General features: G+C 34.8%; 3 protein-coding genes across 3 annotated transcripts in view; 2 read left to right on the forward strand and 1 right to left on the reverse strand.

Annotated features, from left to right (window-relative positions):
* LOC129787507 (C2 domain-containing protein 5) overlaps positions 1 to 17,452 on the forward strand; it is a 970,947-nt gene that overhangs the window by 321,620 nt on the left and 631,875 nt on the right. The window lies entirely within an intron of this gene.
* On the reverse strand, positions 745 to 8,986 carry LOC129787530 (PHD finger protein 12). Its single transcript, XM_055823229.1, has 6 exons — positions 8,835 to 8,986; positions 8,715 to 8,752; positions 8,463 to 8,644; positions 7,381 to 8,389; positions 1,177 to 2,144; positions 745 to 1,114 (listed from the first exon to the last, which is right to left on the reverse strand). Coding segments are annotated over exons 1-6 (2,364 nt in total). The 5' UTR covers positions 8,836 to 8,986; the 3' UTR covers positions 745 to 948.
* On the forward strand, positions 9,256 to 14,646 carry LOC129787901 (ras-related protein Rab-35). The gene is made up of 4 exons (XM_055823741.1): positions 9,256 to 9,542; positions 13,276 to 13,450; positions 13,544 to 13,668; positions 13,734 to 14,646. Exons 1-4 carry the CDS (start codon positions 9,491 to 9,493, stop codon positions 13,988 to 13,990), a joined length of 609 nt encoding a protein of 202 aa, XP_055679716.1. The 5' UTR covers positions 9,256 to 9,490; the 3' UTR covers positions 13,991 to 14,646.

The raw sequence follows: 17,452 nt of genomic DNA on the forward strand, positions 1-17,452 counted from the left end.
TACGTCCGGCGCGCAAGGATCAAAAATTTGACGGGATCTTGCGGGCCGGGTATCTTTCCCTGTCCTCTGGGGGGCTGGAACTTGGCGTTGTCCACACTCACGCAGCAATATTCCGCCTTTCACGGCAATTAAAAAGCACTTTTACTTTGCACGAACAATTTAATAAAGAATTTAAACAGAAAAGCTCCACAATTGACTTCACTGGAGCAAAGGACGAGGAAGAGTGAAAAAGAATTTACAGAAAATCATTCCCTAGCCTTAATTTTGACATTAAATTGAATGGTGGGGGCATTGTTTACAAATTTTATGGCACCCCAAAGTTGAATAAAAATAGATTAAAGATAATTTCGAAAATGTTTTTGATTTTGATATTTTTCACTAAATAATTTAATTATTCTTCACGCTCACACGTGAACAATACCTATACTTGAACAGAATTACAAAAATGTAAATGACTTTTTACTAGAAAAACCAAGAATATGCTGATAATGTGTGTCATATGAAATATTTTAAATATAAACTATTGACCTTTTTATAACTTACTCCACTGCTTTTATATTACATATACTTACCTATCTATGTATGTTCAAGAATTCAAAGTAATCAAGCAGGAGAGCTTTCATTTGGTATGAGAATGATTTGCGATGAATTACTGAAAATAAAAACGAATATTTGCAGACAGAAAAATTTCTTACTTTCATCTCCCATACAATTCATAAAAAATGAAAAGGAAAACTCGGAAAATTTCACATAAAGAGTTATATTTATTGAAAAAATTAAGAAGAGGGGACAACTTGTACATATTTCCCTTCATCTTCCGTTGAAATATCCCCTGAAATGTCTACAGATCCATGGATGTTCCAAGGATATTCCACAGAAGACGAAAGACTGCTAAAATTTATCTAAAATCGAACATGTTGTAGCGACACACACTCTGAAACATCCTCCCTAATCCTCATCCATCTCTCCATCGGCATCAATGATGGAAAAGACAAAGGCCAGACAGCCAAAGCGTAGGAGGTAGCCGTGCTTGAGGATTGCAGAACCCTCCCAGCCAGCTTTGAGGGGAACACGACTCGTGCAGTTGCAGGGATATTGTTCAGGAGCTGCCATTCTGAGAGAAATTAAATTGCTTTACCCACTCCCACAAAGAAAAAGAAAATTTGAGAGACTTACTTTGCACTTTCATCCACTCTGAGATGATGCCTCTTGATGCCACGCTTCCTGTCAATGACACACCTGACCAGATTCTCAATATCCTCATCATTTACATTGCTCTCCGTTTCCCTTTCGGGCTCCTTCTTGGGCTTCTTCCGACGCTTTGTCTTCTTTTTTGTTGTCTCTTCGAGTGGAAGCTCTGGGGATCTTCGTCTCTTTGCCGCCTGCTCTTCCGTACTGAGGGGATGCTCCGTAAAGTCCAACGAGTAGAATTGCCCATTAACTTCCGTCCCGAATTCCGAGTAGTTGAGCAATTCAAATTGCTGCGTGGCATCATCAAAGAAGATCACAGCGTGCTTCTGCGATGTCTGCCGGCAGTGCCCAAAATTCTCCAAGAGAACATCACATCCTGCTCCGGAGCCAATAGTAAGTTTCCTGTATCGCATAAAAATGCCCCCGGAGAGAGAATAGCTAGAGCTCCACTTCATACCGTACAGAATATCCCCAACAGGCGTGAGAACTGCCCTCGCGCGGATCTTCTCCTGCGCCAGAGGATCCCTCCAACGTCCTGGTGCCACGAGATTCTCTTCTGGTGCCGAATGCCCGTAGATCATCTCATAAATCTTCGACTTATCCTCCCTGAAAGGTGACTCAAAGAGGCTGGCAATGCGTGCAATGTCGCTCGATGAGAGGAGTTCACTGGGGAGGGGTTTTCCCTTCAAGGGGTTCGTCCGGGACACCTCCCGGATGGATTTGGCGACATTCCTGTAGTGCACACGTCCAATTAGATCAGGATTCTCACTCATGATCTGCTGCAGGCGCTGATAGGCGAGCATTTTGATGAGATTACTATCCAAGTGACTCAATTCCTTCTCAATCTTCTCGGGATCTTGACTTTTTTCCTCCTTAACGCCCTCCTTGGAATCCTCCTCAACCTCCTCCTTTATCTCAACATCTTCCACAGTCTCTGATTGCTTTTCATCCGCCTGCAAAAACGAATTTTTGGCTATTCTTTTTGGATTGGTAAGATGACCATTGACCAAGCTTACGCAAACTGTGGTTTTTTTCAATATGTACAAAACTGGGAAAAGTCTTATCAAAACCATTCATGATTCATGTATTAGTTGGTGTTCCACTTCGTGGCCAACACCAAGTATTGTAATCATCGGAAAAACCGACCACCTCAGATCGGACTCAAACTTGGTATGAGCACGTTTTAGACATCCCACATTACGAAAATGGTGGTGGAAAATTTTTGATCCGGCCGGCCTGCCGGTGGTCCATACTTTGTCTTATAACTCGAGAATGGTATATGAGAGAGACTTCCGGTTTAAAGTTTTCTATAGAAATGTGGGTGTAAAATTTAATTTTTTCGCATTTTCAAAATCCAAGATGGCCGCCGTCCGCCATTTTGGACTACCATCAACCACTTCCCTTACAGCTAGAGATCTGAAATTTTAGTATGTTGTAGAGCTCAGTGAGACGTTTTCATCGACAATTCATACTTGAAAATCGGTCAAGCCGCTTAGCAAATATGGCGGCCTAAAGCAAAAAGTGTTTTTTCAATATAACTCGAGAACGGCTTAACCGATTTTGACCATCTTGGTATCAAATGAAAGGTATTGCGAAGCCCTACAACTGTCTAGAACATTCCAAGTTCCAAAAACATCCGTAAGAGGCGCTAAAATCAAAAACAAAAATTGCCTAACTTTAAGGGGCAATATCTCCGAATCTCCATTAGGCAAATCTTTTAAATTTTGATCTGTTGTAGCAGGACTAATAATCTTGCACCAGTCCAAAAATGAAGAAAATCTATGTCGCCGTTTAGAAGATATAGCCATTTAAAAAATTCTTGAATTTGAAAAGTTCTAATAGCCATATCTCTTGAACGGCTTGTTTTGCAATTCCCTACAACTTTCTAGAACATTAGAACCCTGTAAAACCATTCTTTTAGGGCAAAAAATGCCAAAAACTGTTTCAGTAAAACAAATAGCCGCCATTTTGTGTTCTAGAGGTCACCTTGAAATGTATCGAAATATATGTCAGATTATAGTTTATTTCAAGACCTTTCCAAAACTGGTCAATAAATTTCTGTAGGTCTTATAGAACCAGAGATATGACCATTTTTATCCATAAAATTGTCGAATTTTACAAAAAAATCAAATTTGTCTACTAATTCTGCTCACAAATAGCATTACAACGCATAAACAAACTTCTACACGTTGTGGGACACCAACTCTTATAACTGGACGAGTTATGATTGACTTTTCTTTTTCTTCTTTACACCATAACTGACCCCAACTATCCCTGAGCATATCAACGGCGAAATTATTAAACCTTTGGAGGCTTGATATTGACGCTTAATCTTTTATTTTTTTTTACTCAAGTAGAAAATATTTTTTATTGGTGTTTGCACAGATAATTTCTCCTTTGCTTCCTTACACAGAGAACATTCAGTTTCTCGCCAATTTTCAGTGAAGCAACATTAAAAATTTAACTCAGTCTGTTGGTGAACGTTAAAAAGTGAAATTGTTACAAAAATGATTCTCTTGAGGTGATTTTTCAATTTTTTCCCTGAAATTAAGTTTTTAATCAACGCATTTTCATTTCTCTTCTTCAAAAGGACTTTAATTCTTCTCATTCTCACTGTGAAAATCTTGGGAGAAGACATTTTGTGTGATACACATGAGTTTGATGCAGAAACTGGATTCCAATATAAAATTCAAAGCGCCAGAGGGGGCAAAGATGTGATGTTGAGTAATTTTTGCTTTGTGAATTTTGCTTCAAATACTAATGCAGGACGTGAAGATCACAAATTAGATGGAGGAAAAATCTCTCATCTGAAAATTTTGAATGCAACGACAGAACATCTTTCACAAAACCTTCTTGCCAACCTCCCATTGCTGCAGAAATTGAGTGTTGAGTATTCAGAAATAGGGCACATTGATAAACTCTCCCATCAGAATATTAAAATAATTTCAATTAAATTCAGTAAAATTGATTATGTTACCAAAAATACCTTCCAGAATTTCCCAGAATTAAGTGAAATAAGTTTGTGGGACAACAATATATTTATTGTAGAAGACGAAGCTTTTGCTTCATTGAAAAATCTCCGAAAGCTCGAAATATCCCTAAATCGTGAATTAAGAATAAAAGAAAAAGCTTTAGAAGGCTTACATTTGACTGAATTGGATCTCAGCTACAATTCCTTTGAAGAATTAAATTTAAGTCTTTTTAAAACAATTTTTGGTTTAGAAAAATTCCTTTTGGATCACGGATCGTTAAAGAAATTACATTCGTCTGTTAGTTTATTGTCAAAGAACTTTTCATTTGATTTAGCTAAGAATGAATTAGAATCTTTGAACTTGACTACAATTGAGGTTCGTAGTTTAAATGTTTCGGAAAATAAGTTGGAAAATCTTCAAATAGGAAAAAAATGTCAAATTTTGTGGGCTCATGATAATAAAATAATAGAGATCTCTTTAAAAAATTCCTTCACAATGCTACGAGAGATTAATTTAAAAAATAATCTCTTGGGGAATAATCTTCAAGAAATCTGTCAGTGTGTTCAATTAGAGAAAATATTCTTAGATAACAATAAAATCAGCGATATAGGTTCTTGTTTCTCCAACATGAAGAACTTGGAGGAAGTTTCTTTGAAAAGTAATGAAATTTCAGAAATTAATCAAGAAAGTTTTCATCCGGAAAATAAAATTAAAATTCTCGATCTTTCAGATAATAATTTGGAAGTTTTTCTCGAAAATTCAATGATAAATTTCCGAAAATTACAAAGAATTAAATTAAATAACAACAGAATCGTTGCTCTTTACAATGATCCGAAATCCTTCATGCCTAATTTAGAGGAAATTGAAATATTTAATAACAAATTTGAATGTTCAAACCTCCGCAGAATCTTAAATAATTTAAAAGGAGAAAGTGTTAGAATTGAAGAATCAAAGGAAATTCAATGTACGAAAATGAAAGATCTCTCAACTAATAATAAATTTTCTCTACTTTTCAGTGAAATATTCTTTCTATTTAATGAAAAAGACAAAATAAAAGATAATTTTTCTCATCTCAATGAAACAATTGAAAGACTTACAAAGTCCCAAAAAGAAATGAAAGATAAAATAGATTCAAATAGAAAAGATATAAAATCATTAAATGAAATTTCTAAAAATTTGACAAAATCTCAGGAAAAGGATCGAAAGAACATTAATTCACTCGAAAAGAAATTAAATGAAAATGCCCGAAAGTTTGAAGAATCTCAAGAAAAAAATCAAAAGAAAATTAATTCTCTAGAAATTGACTTAGAAGCACTTAAAGAAAACACTTCAGAAATTAAAAGGTCTCAAACAGAAGATAAAGAAAAAATAAATTTCATTAAAAATCAATTAAGTTCATTAACTGAAGATGTTAAAATATTTCAAAAATCTCAAACAAATGACGATGAGAGAATTAGCTCTCTTAGAAATGAATTAAGAGAAAATATCCGAAAAATTGAAAGTTCTCAAACAGAAGATAAAAAGAAAATAAAATCATTAGAAAATGATTTAAAATTAATTCAGGAAAATGCATCAAATTTATCAAATTTACAAATAGAAGATAAAGAAATTATAAATTCGCATGAAAATGACATAATATCAATGAAAGAAAATTTCAAAGAACATGAAAAATTGCAAACGGAAATTATTGAAAATTTACAAAAGGAAATAAAAGAATTAAAAGATGAAATTTCTGCCTTTAAAAATAAAAGCATATTCGGAATTCTTTATGATTATGCAAAAAATTATGTAATGAATGAAATAAAAGAAGAAGAATTATCGAAATCTCAAACAAATACAACAATTGTATGAAAAAAAAAAGATTATTACACTGGAAATCCCAAAAATTAACTGATAATAAATAAAACGTTGACCTCGATACTGTTAAAAATGTCCTCTTTTACTTTCTTATTATTCGTCAATTGTAAGACTTTTGCTATTTTGTAGGACTAATTGGATCTTATTCTGTGATCAAGAAATCTTTGAAATTTAAAAAATTTCTTCTTCTGAAATTTCAAGAATTTGTTCTAAAACTTCAAGAATTTCTTCTGAAATTTCAAGAATTTGTTCTGAAATTTCAAGAATTTGTTCTAAAACTTCAAGAATCTTATGTTTCAAGAATTCCTTCTTCTGAAATTTCAAGAATTTGTTTTGAAGCTTCAAGAATTTGTTCTAAAACTTCAAGAATTCCTTCTTCTGAAATTTCAAGAATTTTTTTTTAAACTTCAAGAATTTGTTCTAAAACTTCAAGAATTCCTTCTTCTGAAATTTCAAGAATTTTTTTTTAAACTTCAAGAATTTGTTTTAAAACTTCAAGAATTCCTTCTTCTGAAATTTCAAGAATTTTTTTTGAAACTTCAAGAATTTGTTCGAAAACTTCAAGAATTCCTTCTGAAATTTCAAGAATTTTTTTGAAACTTCAAGAATTTGTTCTAAAATTTCAAGAATGTTCTGTTTCAAGAATTCCTTCTTCTGAATTTTCAAGAATTTTTTTTGAAACTTCAAGAATTTGTTCTAAAACTTCAAGAATTCCTTCTTCTGAAATTTCAAGAATTTTTTTTGAAACTTCAAGAATTTGTTCTAAAACTTCAAGAATTCCTTCTTCTGAAATTTCAAGAATTTTTTTTGAAACTTCAAGAATTTGTTTGAAAACTTCAAGAATGTTCTGATTCAAGAATTTCTTCTTCTGAAATTTCAAGAAATTGTTGTGAAATTTAAAGAATTTCTTCTGCAATTTAAACGCTTTCAAGGTTTTGTTGGTCGCAGAATACGGCCCAATGGGCCTAATTCAGCGACCAAGAAACCCTTGAAATCTTTGAATTTTGTACTGAAATTTCAAGATTTCAAGCGAATTTCAAGGGTTTCTTGGTCGCTGAATAAGGCCCAATATAAGATTTTGACAGTTTGATTAAAAAAAAAAACGTTAAAAATTTTTTTTCTAAAAATCAACAAATTTCGAAAGAATATTTTGGAATAGAAAAACTTTTAAATACTTTGATTCTACGAAAAATTAACAATTTTAAGATATTAACTGTCAAAATCTTTTAACAACTTTTTACTTAAGAGAAAATAAAAGATTTTTTACAGAATCTATCCCATTCATTAAAATTCCATCAAATGCCAAAAGGCCAGAAACTTTTTAACCTCCCCACCACCAAATAGCTTTGTGCAGACTCACCTCAATTGCCTTGGAGAGAGCCTCGAGATCGTCGTCAATTGTAAAGATTTTCGTCACTTCCTCCTCATCATGAGGCTCCTCTTTGATCCTCTTCCGCACTGATTCGTACCGCATAACGCTCCGCAGGGATGGGAGGAGCTGCGGTGGATTCCTGTAGTGATGAACAATCATCTCGGGGATTTCAGCCACCATTCGCGGCTTGGGCTTCAATTTAACCCGAAACGGTGGGTTGCGGCTGTACGCACGACGCAGGAATTGCGCTTTGATGGTTTCCTGATCCACAGGACCTTCGAATTTTGACCACAACTTGACGCGTTCAGTGTGGGAGTCACTGTGCGCCAGCTTCCAGTCAACAAAGTGCTCCACGTGATTTGGGCACATCCACACGCCTGTCGGGAGAGCCGCCAGCGGTGGATCCAGGCAGTCCATGTGGAAGAAAAGTGGGCAGAAGTCGCACGCCACGAGGGGGGCTCTCTTGCATGACTTCCGGCACGTGAAGCACGTCCTCGCGGGCAGTGGAACCAATCCATTTGCATCGAGCTCATGAGGCTTCGTGCGACGCTGAATCTTCTTCCCATTCCCATTCTTCTGCGAGGGTTCGTACTTATCATCCCCTGGGAATTGATGGTGCATCTCCATTTCACGCGGAAGCTCAAATTGTCGCGGATTGAGGATACTCGCAGCCCGAACTAATTCCTCCATTGGTGTGAGTTTCTTTGCCGGCAATTCCGGGAGTTTCTGCTGCTGCACACGCTCCTTGGCACTTGAATCACTCGACACTGACGTCCGGGAAGTGCTCCTCTTGCAGATTCTCTTAATCTGAGGCGCCTCCTTTGGCTCTGTGCGTTCCACATCACCCGGGGATGATGGTCGGGATGTTTCAGCTGCACTCTCACCTTTGCTCCCACGATCAGGATCACTCTTCGACGAACCTGGTCTCTGAGTCATGCGGCATGTGTGACAAAGCCACTGCCCAACGGGAATGTCCTCCTCCTGAAGTGGAGGATCACTGTCAAGAAGAAAATTCACAATTTTAGCTTTCTTTCAGGTTATTTGATGAGAAAATCCTGCAGGAAACTTACTGGCAACCAAGATGGAAGCTCGATGGGCATTTGTCGCAGCAAATAAGCTTCCCACCTTCGTGGCATGCATCGCAGGAATCATGATTGTGCCCCCTGCCAGGACGCTTGTAGTACGGATGTTGAGTCTTTTTATTCGTCTTCGTTCCATCTTCATCTGGTGGCTTTATCAGCTCCTGAATGGCCTGCAAAGGACAACAAAGTATTCCATTAACATCCAGGAAGACTCCCTTTCGGTACTCCTTTGGCGTTTACCTGCATAATCCCTCCGGAAGTCTTCAAGTCGTACTCCACTGAAAAAGGAAGCAGAAAGTCAAAAATCAATCTTGGGGGTATTTTCATTGATTTTCAGGGAATTCTTGGGAAGTGACTTACTCTCGGAGGGTTGGCTGATATTTCCGGTGGCAGAGAATCCTCCTTGGAGTCCTGTTTTGAGGAAATTCACTGAAAATCCCGAAAATTCAATGTTTTGGAAGAAAAAAAGCGGCAGCACTGACAACCGATGAAACGCAAGTGAAACATTATTCCTCGAGAATTAGGCGGCGGACACGGCGGGCGGCTGAGAATTTAATTTTTATTTCTTGGAATTGCATAAAGGGGATGAAAAATTGGAAAAAATAAACAGATTTTATCTCCTTATTTTTCATGTATTTTTTTGTAATAAAAATAATGTTAGAATATTATAAAAAAAATACAAAAGCAGCAATAACATGAAAAAGGTAGAAACATGTTTCAAATTCACAGTCTGCTTCAAACATGAAACACGCAATGTTGCATAGCACTTGACGTTTCTCTACAATGTTTCATGTAGTTCGAGAACGAAGCAGCTCCATTTCGTGTTTTTCCTTGTGTTTTTTCTTCCTTTTTCCATGAATATCCTGTGACGGGGGGCGTGAATTGTGTTCAGGTGTGTGGTGTGGCAAGTGCTCAAGGGACTGGTGTTGCAGGAATCTGCGGAAAAGTCCCGCTTCATGTGCTTTTAGTGTGTCTTCCCAGCCCCTCATTGAGCGCGAGACGGGGAGTGTGAGACAATGGCCAGAGACTACGATCATCTGTTCAAGCTTCTCATTATTGGCGATAGCGGTGAGTTCAAGTGCCTTCTAAGGGTCCCACCCAGAGGTTAAGCACAGAAATTCCCTCATCCCGAAATGCGGGAAAAAACCCCCCAAATTCTCCCGAATAAATTAAAGTTTGAGAAAGTCTCGTCCGGAAAGGGTTTCCATATTGGGCTGTTGTTTTGTACAAATGTGGGGCGCTTTAGCAACTACACGACCCTGGAGATTATTCTCACAACTCCTAACACCATTTCCGTGGCTACCTCATTTGGCGTCATTCACCAAACGACTCACAAACCATACCAATCAGCACCAATTGTGCACCCAACAATGCCACGAGCAAACATTGCGTCCGCTTGTGCTAATCACACACGGATTTCCACACCGAGATCGACCTCCAAGATCACCCAACTCTCTGGCTTTTCCCCCCTTTAATATCAAAGAAACTTTCCCGGGGATTTTCCACCTACCGTGGATTGCGTTTCCCACTCAAAAGAGCTCTCCGGAAAGGCTCTCAGTGTCCAGAGAACGGAGGCGTTCCTCCCATCCATACAGTGACTCACTTGCACCCAGCATTGATTCGCGTAAGAGCATAAATCATGACCGGAATCTCATGATATCGCGCACCAGCATTTCCCAGAAAACCTTCCTCTCCTCCAGGCAGCTTCCAATGTGTGCGTGCAGCATTTTTTTTCTTTCATTGCTTCGTTCCATCTCAGTCAAGAAGCGCAACAGAAAGGAGTTTCTCTTGGTCAATGCGATGATTCATTCAGCAAGAGACCTCATGACTCGCTCGTGGAGATTTCACTCTCATTCTCGCGCGCGGCACAAAGAACGTAAACAGAGGATGGAAGAGAATGAAAGAATCTCCCATTGATTGGCTGGAGGAGGACAAATTGAGGGTCCCGCGCGGTCGTATCGTTGATTTGTGTCGAATTCGTATAGTCGGTGCGCTGGATGAGGGTTCAGGGGTTCCGTATCATCTGTCTAAGGGCTCAACTTCCTTTCTAGATTGGAATATTTTATGAGAAATATTTGTCTTTTTGCATTCGAAGAATGATTTTACATTAAGAAAATTCATAGAAAAATTTTCTTATCATTTTTCTGGGAGTTGAAGGCATATTTCCCAAAAGAAGATCAAACAGAGTTGATAATTTAAAGAGTTCTAGATAAAAGATAAAGATTAACAGGGAATTTATTTGACTGAAAGAAGTTAATCGCTTCTGTATGGAAGTGGTGTAGCCAGAAATGTATTCAAGGGGGTTTTGTTAGAAAAGAAGATATTTAAAAGTTTAAATAAATAATAAAAGTAAAAAAAAATTATTTTAAGGAATAATTTAGAAGCCGAGTTTTATAGAGATTGAGAATAATTAGTCCTTAATGGCTGTTTCATTCAAATTAGCTGTTTTTGACAATTCTTTAAGTTAATTTAACACTCGGAGGACTTTACTGGTACTTGCTACCAATTGGAACCTTAAAATCGTCACAGAATATTATCTATTGGACTTATCTCGATGAATTTAGCATCTATGTGTAGGGAATTTTAATAACTTTAAGATAGCAGAAAGAAAATCTCGAGAAAAGTCTTTTCTTTGGAAGGTAATTGAGGTCAAAGTCAGAATCCAACGCGGAGGATCAAATTGGTAATAGCTACCAGTCAAAATCCCATACATTTTAGCCATGGTTTTGAGGTTATGTTTCCCCATATTTCCCAAATAAAGTACCCTTGTTCACTTTTCCTCTGTGAAAATAAATTAATGTGGACTAATTTTATTGCCAGAAGTGACTAAAAAGTTACTTGAAGAATCAAAGTTTGTGATGATTTAGGCGCAATAATAAATTTTTGCAAAATTTTAGCTAAAAAAGTCGTTTTAATTGGCAATTTTGCATCGATTTTACGCAATTTTTTTTTCAGTGACGATTTTCTAAATTAAATATTTAGTAATTCGATGTAGGAATGCTTGAAGGAAATTGAGAATTAGTGAAACTTTCGATCCTCGTTCAATAAACTGATTAATAATTAATTATTGAGCATATTTTATCAGCTGGTAGTTATTACCAATTTGATCCTCCGCGTTGTGCCATATGTTGGGTCCTCCAAGTGTTAAATGTTTCACATTTGTTTTGAAAGAATTTGGGATAATTTTTGACGTTTCACTTTAACGTTTGACGTTTCTTCTAGTTTTTGACGTTAGTTTCTTACATTTGACATTTTGGCTATTTCTTTTGAATATTTGACGTTCTCTTGCTTCTGATAATTATATTTTAACCCTTTAAGGTTTTTTGGGTCATACGCTGACCCAAACGTGAAACATTTTATTTTTTCAATTATTCATTAATGTAATTGTTTTTCCATGTTACAAATGCATCAAATTCACGCATAAGGGGTTAAAGAAGACGTTCTGACTGAGAAAAGTCCTCTATAAAAATTCATAAAATAAAAATCGCGATAAAAGAGCGCATGTTTCAATGTTTTTATGTTTCACGTTGGACGTTAAAGGGTTAATGTTTGACATTCTCTTTTCTAATTACTGATAATTATTTTCTAACATTTGACGTTTCAGTTATAATGTTTTACGTATGTTTTTGACATTTGAATTCTTTCTAATGAATATTTGACATTTTTCTAATCTTTGACATTCTCTTTTCTGACTCATGAAGACCTATAACTTCTGGTAACTATTTTTAACGTTTTCATTCTTCTTTTTCAAAGTTTTTAAGTTTATTCTAACATTTGACGTATTTTTATAATGTTTTACGTAGTTTTTTGACATTTGAGTTCTTTTTTATAAACATTTTACATTTTTCTATTCTTTTACATTTTCTTTTCTAATTCATGAAGATTTTTTCTAACGTTTGATTTCACTTTTTATAACTTCTGACAACTATTTTCTAACGTTTTACGTTTTTTTTTCAAACTTTTGACGTTTATTCCACAATTTGACATGTTTTCTTGCAATGTTCTTGTTAACAAATAATTTTGAATGGCCTCTGAGGAAAAATTTGAACTGCTTGAATTTTTATAGGGTGTTTAGACACCCAAACAACCTTTCTGATTAGCCGTCTAAAAGAAGCCGAAAAATGTAATCAATGTTGTGACAAAATTGAAATTTTTGTATCTTTTAAAGCATAAAATAATTAAAGAAAAGTTGAAAATAATCTTTATCTTTAATCTATCTTTTGTATGTACGAAACTCTGTTTATTTTTACGTGCTTTTAGCGCGCTTTTGGCAACGTAAAGCAAACATAAAGATGATGTTACCAATTAATTTAGCTTCTTCTCAATGAATTTGCTTTTCTTCACACAATAAAATGAGGCTCTCTTGTGAGATTCACAGAGTTAAATGAAGAGATAATAATAAAAACGAAGCCTTGAACTCTTGGCAAACAATCGTCAAATTTTCTCATAATTTATTGCTATTGTGAGGTGAGTCTTACCTTGACACGATAGCAACTGATAAGGAGAGGCGCATAGCATATTATGTCATCCTCAATGTGGGTTCTCTATCACGGGTGGTTGGGTTAATTTGCCAGTAAGTCTGCGGGAGGATTTGTTTGAAAAAAAAAAGAGAAAAATCAGCCCGCATTTTGTGGGTTGTTGATGCCTGATGGAATTTCTTTTTGTGGGAATATAATTTGGGAAATTACAATTGGGGGAGTTATTTAGGGAATTTCTGTGCAGATGGTTTGATGTGTGTGCAGGAGGGGATGGTAATTGAGCTAAAAGAGTGAAGAGATAGAGTAACAATGAACTGTTGCAGGCGTGGGTAAATCGTCGCTCCTCATCAGATTTTCCGACAACACCTTCTCCGGTAGCTACATCACCACAATCGGTGTGGATTTCAAAATTCGCACAGTGGTGATCAATGGGCAGAGGGTGAAGCTACAAATTTGGGATACTGCTGGTCAGGAGAGATTCCGAACGATCACAAGCACGTGAGTTGAGAGAAAGGGGAATGATTTTGGGGGGAAAAATTCAGGAAGGAAGGAAGGAATAATGGAATTTGTTGAATTTCTCGGGGTGTGTAGGTACTACAGAGGGACGCATGGGGTAATAATAGTGTACGATGTCACGAATGGGGACTCATTTGCCAATGTAAAGCGATGGCTGCAGGAGATTGAGCAAAACTGTGATGTTGTGAACAAAGTTTTGGGTAAGTTCTTCACAAATAAATCCCCAAAAAAAAGGAATTTCCTGTAAGAAAAATTTGCTTTTTAGTTGGGAATAAAAATGACTTCCCGGAAAGGAAGCTGGTGGAGACTGAGGATGCACAGAGATTTGCCCGGCAGATGGGCATTCAGCTGTTTGAGACCTCAGCCAAAGACAATGTGAATGTCGAGGAAATGTTCCTTGCCATCACGGAGAAGGTTCTCAAGCACAAACTCAGTCAGAATGCACAGAATGCGCAAATTGCCAATGACACGGTTAAATTGAAGCAAAAACCGCATGGAAAGAAAAAATCCAAGTGTTGCTAATTTAGGAATGTCTCTTTACAAAACAACAACAACAAAGTCTCTATACATTTAGAAAATAAGCTATTGCATATAAAAACACATTTTCTTCTTTCTTTTCTATAAGAGATTTTTTACTTTAGAAGAGCATTGTGGGGGCATCACGAGGGAAGGAGAATTTTTGAGTAAGAGGTATACTACACAAATTAAATCCATTTGCTATCCCACTGTGAGCATTTTAACGTTGAAATTCAACACCAGAAGCTCTAAGCTGGGTTAAAAAGGGAAAAAATGAAAGAGAAATAAAAGACATTGCGATTGGAGAAGCTAAAAAAAAAAAAGAATGAAGTTGAGTATTATCTCGATGGAGGAAGCCCTCGTATATACAGAACAACAGCCCCCACTTTTAGCCTGCCTGCCTCCTCTGTATACGAGGAAGAAGCGAAGGAATGGAAATTGTAAAGAGAATGTGAAGGAAAAGCCAAATATAGGGAAAAAAAGAACAGATAAAAGCGATTATTGATACAAGGTGTCCCGCACTAGGTGTCCCAATAAAAGGAGTTTATTCACTTTATTGTGAAGACACAGAAATTATTTTCTTTGTGAAAATTAAAGACATTGTGGATGAGGAGAAATGAAAGATTTTAAATTTTCCTTTTGAGTTTGATTAGAAAACTCAAGATTTTCCTAAAAATTACATAAGCCACGCCCCCATTGTACCTTACATTGCATTTTTTATGCATTGAATGAATAGTTTTCTTTCTCTTCATTGATTGATGTGAAGGGTCGAGATTTTTCTCCATTCAATGTTTGGAAAATAAAGTTTTATTTTTAATAAAAAACCTAAGAAGTTTTTAATCAAAAATTATGAGATAAGAAAACAATTTTTGGGCTCTAAATCTTGAAGAATAAAATGTTTCCTGAATAGAAATTTTACATGATTTCAATTTAAAATTATTAGTAGGGTGAATTAACTTTAATGGATCGATTTTGATAATTTTTTATCGTCATTTTGTTGTTTTTTATTTTTTCTTTTTTGTGAAAAGAGAGAATTGTGTCTTATTTGAATCAACCTACTTTTCGTAGATTTTTCTACCCTTCGTCATATTAAAACTAAAAGGAAATGATCAGTCCATTTTCTTTAAATTCATACGATATTTTACCTGATAAAAGTGGCTTAAATCTACGAAATACAATATTAATTGAAATGAAAGAAATTGTGAGAAAAATTATGTTTTTATTTTTTCTTTCTCTTTCAACCTTTTAATCTAGCTATATCAGTTGATTCTATTCTAACAGAATATACTCATTAATGCATTTAGAGAGGACTAAACTAAATTAAAAACTTTGTAAGCACGTCACAAATTTTGCTTTCTTTTCGTTAGTTTAATAAAGTAAAATTTTCAAACTTTCCAAAAAAAATCAATTAACTTTATAATTCTTTTATAATTCGGTTTGGATTTCTTTTAGTTTGTAAAATTGATAAATTTTAAATGTTTTAGCAATCAGTATTTTACTAAAATGCAACATTTTTTTTCAAAATCGAGTCAAGAGCTTAAAATAGTTTAAAAAAAAAATAGGTGTTAGTCGTATTAAAAATGACGAAATTAAGCACTAATTTTTATGAAAGATTTATTAAAAACAAATAATACTTTATTTTTACCAAAATCTAATACAATCTATTATTTCAAGCCAATAAATGATTAGAAAAAAATTGCTGATACTGGAATTGAACCCGAGAAAGTTTGCTTGTCAATCTACAACGTTAATCATTGCCCCACTAGACTCTACGAATAATTGCAGAAGGTATTTTTATTTTCTTGGTTATTCTACATTATTTATTATTGTTTTTAGTCGATTTTCTTCCATTGAAAGTTTTAAATTTTTCGTAGTAAAAATTTTGTAAAAATATCAGTAAAACAATTTAAATTGAAAATCATCAAACGAAAAAAAAATATAATCCTTTGAGACACCTCTTCCGGGACACCTTGTTGTATAATGTAAAAGAGATATAAAGTGTAGTAGCAATATATACATAATATAATAATAAAAAAAACTATAAATTGAAGATATTATCAAACTAATTAAAATTCATTTAAATTTTTGTGTAAATAAACTCCGAAGAAAAGCGAAAAGTCGAGGGCGCTAGCGTTAGATAAAATAATTTCAATTTCTTTCTTCAATTTAAATCCTTTTCTTCCCATTTACATTAAAAAACAATGATTTATATTAGAAATAAATTATGAAGAAGAAAAAATTACTCCATATCAGAAAAAATGTTGCGAATGATTGTGATTCACAGAGTGGCAAAAAAAACGTTGCAAAGAGAGAAATGATAAAATGCAATTATTATGCTTCTCTTTTCTCTAAAAAAAGTAAAATAAAATTGTAAATAAGGCATAAATTCATCAAAATTGCTCAGCTATGAATATAACATTTTTTTTTATTTACTCATTTCCATCTCTTGCTCTCGAAAGTGAACAATACTGTTGAAGTTGCGGTGCGTCCGCCACGAGAATGGAGCAAACACATTAAATCATCGATGAGAACGTGGAAAATTCATGCTGGAAAACAATGTTTCTTTTTGTGTAGAACGTGTAGAGTTCTCAATGGAATTTTATAATGAGATGAAGCGTCATTTTTCACCAAAAAAAAGAGCCGAAAAAAGGTTTCACGTGTTTTTTGCCCAGAGAGTATTTTGATAAATGCTTTTATACTACCAATTTTACACACACACAATGAAAATCTTCCAAGAATTTAAACACATGGACTTCCAGATACTTTAAGTTGCCTAAGAAGAAAAAAATTAAAAGCCACTCTAGCTAGAGAAATCGTAGCTTAATTGTGTATTATTTGCTCTAGCTTCAATGTGAATTTTTTGCCAAAAACACAAGGGGCATACAGCTGGAGAAATTCATGTGATTTGTATTCGGTATTCGGGGAAAATATTCGCCTAAATTTTCTTTGAGAGATTTTAAAAATTACGCGAATATTTTATAATAAATAATTAAAAGATATTTTGAATATTTATTAAGTAAATCGAATAAAAAAAGAATATTCGTAATTCTAATTTATCTGAAATCAATGAAGAGAATATTTAAGAGAATAGGGTGGATTCTGATAAAATCTTTTCTTTTCTTTTCTAACAACTGAAAAGTTGCTTTTTTTAAATCGTTCTAGAAAAGAAAACAAAAAATTTGTTGTTCAAGAAAAAAGTCAGAAAGATCTCTGAAGAGGCCTGGAAAAGTAATTTTCCTTCAAAAATACGATTAAAGGTAGAAAAAAAAATGTATAAAATCCTATATGATTTTTCCCGGAATACCAACAATTTTATGACTAACGAATTGTAAGAAGAGAAAAGATTTTTATCAGAATCTACCCCAATATCTAAAGAATTATTCTCGCACAAGTATTACAAAAATGTCCTCATTTTATAAAATCTTAAGTTATTTTTAAGTCTTGAAAAGTAACAGAATCTATTGCAAT

This window comes from Lutzomyia longipalpis, chromosome 1 (genome assembly GCF_024334085.1).
Source record: "Lutzomyia longipalpis isolate SR_M1_2022 chromosome 1, ASM2433408v1".
Lineage (NCBI taxonomy): Eukaryota > Metazoa > Arthropoda > Insecta > Diptera > Psychodidae > Lutzomyia > Lutzomyia longipalpis.

What these genes read in the sequence shown, in the direction of transcription:
- LOC129787901 (XM_055823741.1), top strand. Translation starts at nt 9,491, where the DNA reads ATGGCCAGAGACTACGATCATCTGTTCAAGCTTCTCATTATTGGCGAT. An exon ending in TCTCATTATTGGCGATAGCG is followed by an intron (nt 9,543 to 13,275) that starts GTGAGTTCAAGT and finishes GAACTGTTGCAG; the next exon opens with GCGTGGGTAAATCGTCGCTC. An exon ending in TTCCGAACGATCACAAGCAC is followed by an intron (nt 13,451 to 13,543) that starts GTGAGTTGAGAG and finishes CGGGGTGTGTAG; the next exon opens with GTACTACAGAGGGACGCATG.
- LOC129787530 (XM_055823229.1), bottom strand. An exon ending in AGCTTCCATCTTGGTTGCCA is followed by an intron (nt 8,390 to 8,462) that starts GTAAGTTTCCTG and finishes TCTTCTTGACAG; the next exon opens with TGATCCTCCACTTCAGGAGG. An exon ending in AGAGTGGATGAAAGTGCAAA is followed by an intron (nt 1,115 to 1,176) that starts GTAAGTCTCTCA and finishes AATTTCTCTCAG; the next exon opens with AATGGCAGCTCCTGAACAAT.